This window comes from Salvia splendens, chromosome 15 (assembly GCF_004379255.2).
Source record: "Salvia splendens isolate huo1 chromosome 15, SspV2, whole genome shotgun sequence".
In the NCBI taxonomy this organism is placed as follows: domain Eukaryota; kingdom Viridiplantae; phylum Streptophyta; class Magnoliopsida; order Lamiales; family Lamiaceae; genus Salvia; species Salvia splendens.
The window spans coordinates 21,400,820-21,406,506 of record NC_056046.1 but is presented as its reverse complement, the minus strand read 5'-3'; the positions used below and the strand labels follow the sequence as shown (position 1 = coordinate 21,406,506).

General features: G+C 38.9%; 1 protein-coding gene across 1 annotated transcript; it reads right to left on the bottom strand.

Annotated features, from left to right (window-relative positions):
- Window positions 1-1,455: 1,455 nt before the first annotated feature.
- Window positions 1,456-4,830, bottom strand: LOC121766857 (protein FAR1-RELATED SEQUENCE 5-like). Its single transcript, XM_042163093.1, has 8 exons — window positions 4,827-4,830; window positions 4,529-4,582; window positions 4,267-4,334; window positions 4,107-4,160; window positions 3,971-4,025; window positions 3,361-3,509; window positions 2,747-3,180; window positions 1,456-2,593 (listed from the first exon to the last, which is right to left on the bottom strand). Exons 1-8 carry the CDS (start codon window positions 4,828-4,830, stop codon window positions 1,456-1,458), a joined length of 1,956 nt encoding a protein of 651 aa, XP_042019027.1.
- Between the last annotated feature and the right edge of the window lie 857 nt (window positions 4,831-5,687).

Sequence of the window (5,687 nt, the reverse complement as noted above, 5' to 3'; positions counted from 1 at the left end):
AAGAAAAGGATTGGGATTGCGGGCTGAGTGCAAAAGAAACAAAAGGCTTAGAGATGTGTAGAATCAAGATTGCACGGATGCTCCTTACCTGTGCGCACAACACCCGAGGTGCTGCAAACCAATCTAAAGCGGCAAAGTATTGGAGGGAGAGACCTGCAAAGTTCAATTTCGAGCAGTGGGTCGATAATTATGGTCTGTAGCGAGTGATGGTTTTGCATATAGGTTGATGGAGGTTAACGAAATCCTTGATTTGGTGGTTCACTTTTGAATTTGATACTAAAGTTTTTTGCACCGTTAAGATGCGTGTTGGTAGTTGACAATGTTTTTGGGAATATGTAGTATGAATGGATTACAAGTCATTATTCAAACTTATAATATGTGCATTACGTTTATTACTTTGTGCATTATTGTTAAAGATGTTTGCATTATTCAGTAATAATGCGTATTACATCCCACATAATGTTAATGACATGATACATAATGCAACTTGTAAAACAAACAATGCACAAATACATTATACAGTACAATAAGCTAGAGGGATGTAAAATATGTTATTTGATTTACGACTTTCTTTAAGCGCCGAAAGATTATCGATATTCAGATAATTATTAGGTGCAATACTATTATTTATGATGTGCATTACGTCTGCATCCAATGGCATTATTTGCAATATAGTATGCATTATAAGAATTTTTCTGTGTATAGGGGTGAATATGGTTTTGTAGGCCTTAACATGCGTGTAATTTGTAAGTTGCTAACAGACTTTTGTATTTGGTAGATTTTATTTGTTAACTATCAATATCAGCATTAGACAAATAAAATCTGATATATATACGGAACATAGAGATGTGCATTATTGGAATAAAAGATTGCATTATGTATCAACAAAATGTCATTATTTTAGATGCAGTATCGAACACAAAGTATCCATGAGCTCATGGTTACTTCAATCACTGGACCCTGCATACATGTATAGACGTCGCCTAAAATAATTCCTGTAATAAACATTAAATACATAAAAACTGAAGTATTACAAGAAACAACTAGTTCTCAATTTCAAACACTACGACAACCATTTGAAAAACCATTCTACTAGACCAATAAAAAATCTGCAATGTGGTGTTTATATAATCTAACTCAAGCTGGCCTTTTACCCCTGCGCGCATCTTTCTCCATCGTCATCTCTTTAAGCAATGGACAATTCCTGGAGTCGTGATGACCCATCTCATCGCACGCCTTACACCGTCTAAGAGGCCTTGTCGCATCTTTTATAGCCTTCTCTATCTTTGAAATCAGACGACTCGCAGAGCTACAGGCGTGGCCCTTGGTCTTCACGACATCCGGAGGATGCACCTCAACTACTTCAGGCCTGACCATGCCATAAAACTCTTCAACCATACGCCTCTTCTCAGATGCGGAGGTAGTCGGGTTACCAGCTTAAAGAGAGTTGTCAAGTTATTCGACGCCCCCAACGAATGCACGTAGCACTTCAATGTCTGTCTCAAAGCTTCTAAGAAACCCATAAAACATCGAAATCGCCTGCTTAGACACAGTTTGCCTATCTTCTCCGGAGGAATGGGTAGGCATGAGATCGTGAAACTCCCCATGCACAACCTTGGCTAAGGGAGTCTTCATCCATCGACTTTCATAGTATTTATCATGGATCTTTTTCACCTCGTTGTTCCGAAACAGGAAAAATATATGGCTGCACAAGTAACCGTGCCGACCAAATAGTTTGCATTCGCATGAGTAAGTATCATCAGTCTTCTCATGACGGACAACATATGCATTGCGCTTGCTGTCACCAAGCTTGTAGGTGTCAACCGTTTCTCTGGATGAAAATCCAAGCACACGACATCTGTCATTACCCTTCACAATTTCTTCTTGTATTTTCTTGAAAATACTATCGGTATACAACGTAGAAGCATGTTTCTCGAATGGCAGAGTAGTGGCTAGTATGGGTATGGCAGTGGCATCGTGGTAGTCCAACGTCGTCCGACTGTTCCGCTGGAATTCAATGGCGTGGTTGAAATTCAGGTAGAATTCAGCAATGTTAGCTCTTGGCTTCAGAAAATTTTTGTAAAAACTGTTCTCTGATTCGGATAATGACGTAGTCCTAATCATCGAACCCATAGGAAAATCCCTGAAGTACGCCGGTATCCAGAATTGCCTGTACGCATACAACGTGTTGAACCAGTCGATGTCCTCTAGTTGATGTTGTTCGACGAATCTATTCCACTCCTCCTCAAATTCGTCCGACTCAACCAGTTCCGACCACACACAAGCATTGAATTCCTTTTTGAACTCGTCGTCCCTCAGCAACCAGTTTGGTACCTTGCTAGCCAACTTATGTATTATATGCCACATACACCAACGGTGCCGAGTCCCAACTAGAACCTCTTCAATAGCTGATCTCATGCCCAAATCCTGATCGGTCACAATCATCTTGGGTGCTACACCCATACATTCAACGAAATGTCTGAACCACCAAGCAAAAGCCCATGTTTTCTCGCTGCAAACTAATCCGGCAGCGAAGGTCATAGGTTTACAATGATTATCCTTTCCAGTGAAATGAGTGAATATCATACAGTACCTGCGTAGCACAGAGTAAAGTGGCATGACAAAGGTAAAAATTTAATAATGCAACTTCAAAGCAGTGGTAATGCAATTGTTCACAGTAGTAATGCACGGGATACTTAACAAATTTGAGCGTTACAAGGTATATTAGACATTATTGAGGTCTAACCTGTTTGTGTTGTACGTGGAGTCAAAGGACACAATGTCACCAAACATGTGGTAATTCCTCTTCATCAAACCGTCGCACCAAAATAGAGCAACCAACTGGTCAGAAGCTTTAACGTCGTAGTGATAGGTAAACGCCTCGGACATCTCCTTCTTCTTAGCCATAAGCATATCATCCAAAACCATTTGTACGTCAAATCCATGTGCATATGCTTTGATGTCCCGCGAAGCATTCCTGATATCCCCAGCAGTGCAACCAACTAGGTCAAACCCACCGAGAATTTCCTTCAACACCTTAAATGTAACTGTGGGGCCTATATTAGCCTTGGAACAGTCGAGGATGAATTTATGATGTACATCATCCAGCTTGCGACTACTGGACATGAAGTGATGATGATCCGACTCAACCATATCATGGTTATGAACCTCGTTAAACTCCTGAATTATATAACCAGACAAGCCGTCTTCCAAGAAAAAACTTGAAAGATATACTAGCCTTACAACCACAGCGCTTAGACAACTTCCCCCACTTGATACTGAAACCAGACCAGGCATTCATCTGGTCATCTTCGTACGACTTCTTCTTTCCTTCCCTATTGCATACTACCAGATACTGACATCATCCGCCTTCCTCATCGCTTGTTTGCGCGTATCAAAGCCAACTGCGTGGGCGTATACCTCGTAAAAAGTGAAAGCGAATTCCAAAGATTGGAATTTCATACCGACATGAGGCTTCAGCTCCAGCGCACATTCCGGAACAACACTCACTATAGAGAAAAACAATAAGAAGGGGTGAGCAAAAATGTACGCTGCAGCAATCGAGTGTTCTGACTATTTTACAACGTTGTTATTAATGTGTAAGTACTATACCCTAGCCCGTAGGCTTAGGGTTAAACAAGAAACGTGTGCCAAACATCGAAACACGGCACATCAAGACCCTAAATGAATGATGCATACTCTCGGTCCTTCATTAATTCCTCCAACGTATTATGCATTACACAGACAATAGATATCATTATGCACATTTATTTGGTGCATTATATGTATCCTTGCACCTTTTTCATAACTTTATTCGGTAAAATATGTAAATTTCAAAAATACGTGATGTTTATATACGTCAGTTACACCCTATTTTACAACTTCCATATAATGTGTAAGTACTATACCCTAGCCCCTAGGCTTATTAAACCCTTGGGTTAAACAAGAAACGTGTGCCAAACATCGAAACACGGCACATTAAGAGCCTTAATTAATGAGGCATACTTGCGGTCCTTCATTACATCCTACAACGTATTATGCATTATACAAACAATAGACACCATTATGCATAATCAAGTCGTGCATTATATACATAATCAACGTACACAAGCACCATTTGTCAAACAACGAAACACGGCACATCTTATTCGTATGCATTGCTGTTCACATATTAAGCATTATATGGTCAAGAATATCCATTACTCATTACCATGTGGTGCATTATTCGTATTTTTTTAAGCTAGACCCTTAATAATTCTCTCATACATGCGGTCCTCCATAACGATTACGTTTCTCAACCTGTCCTACACCCCAATCCCCCCAGAATTGGGCAACTGTACACCATTAACAGAAACATATAGGACAAATACTCAACAATGGGCGACATGTTTAAACACAACCGATACATATACCACGAGCGATTAATCGGACTAATCAGACTTGCTCACCAAGAATCGACTATTCAGACTGATCTTTATTGTTATTAACAGAACCGATACATTAACACACGAAGGCGGAGCTAAATTACCTTCTTCCAGTAATGAGAGAACAACGATCTCTACAACGCTGGTAACAAACGACACTAAACAATTTAGCAATTATCGGATATCCGATAATTGCAAGGAATGGCTGAGCGAAATAGTCAATTAGAGAGAAGAGAATGGGGTAGTACATGTCTGGAGTGAAAAAACAATTGCAGAGAGGAGAATAACCGTGAAGATCTTCAGAGGAGTAAATTAAGGAAGATACCATAACTAACAAAAACACTGATTACCAATTTAGCCTTTTCGATTTGTTTAGTGATTATTTTAATTGATTCAACTCACCCATTTAGGCCCTAGGATTTAGTAAATCAACGGCTATGATGAAGAAGGAAATAGGAGGAAATATAGAAAAAGGAAATGAATACATCCCTATATATATATATATATATATATATATATAGGGATGTATTCATTTCCTTTTTCTATATTTCCTCATTTTTCCTTCTTAATATCAGCCATTAGATTAGAGAAATGGACGGTCAAGATCAACATTGGGTAATTAATCCCGTGTTGCATTATTTGTCCTATTTTGTGCATTATGAGGGTACAATAGTAATCTAATAATGGCTGAAAACCGCTACGAATAATGCACCACATGGTCACGAGTAATGCATATAATTGCCTATATAATGCACAATATGTGAACTGCAATGCATACGAACAAGATGTGTTGTCTTATGATGTTTGACACACGTTTCTTGTTTCCCCTAAGGGTTTAATAAGCTTAGTGGCTAGGGTATAGTACGTAGACATGTATGTAATCTTCACATGGTAACGAGTAATGGATATATTTGACTATATAATGCACAATTTGTGAACTGCTATGCATACGAACAAGATGTGCTGTGTTATGATGTTTGACACAATCTTGTTTCCCCTAAGGGTTTAATAAGCTTAGGGGCTAGGGTATAGTACGTACGCATTAATAACAAATTATAAAACGATACGAATAATTCACCAAATTGTCACGAGTAATGGATGTTATTAACTATATAATGCACAATATGTGAACTGCAATGCATACGAATAAGATGTACCATGTTATGATGTTTGACACACGTTTCTTGTTTCCCCTAAGGGTTTAATAAGCTTAGGGGCTAGGGTATAGTACGTAGACATTACTAAATTCACGTATGTAATCTT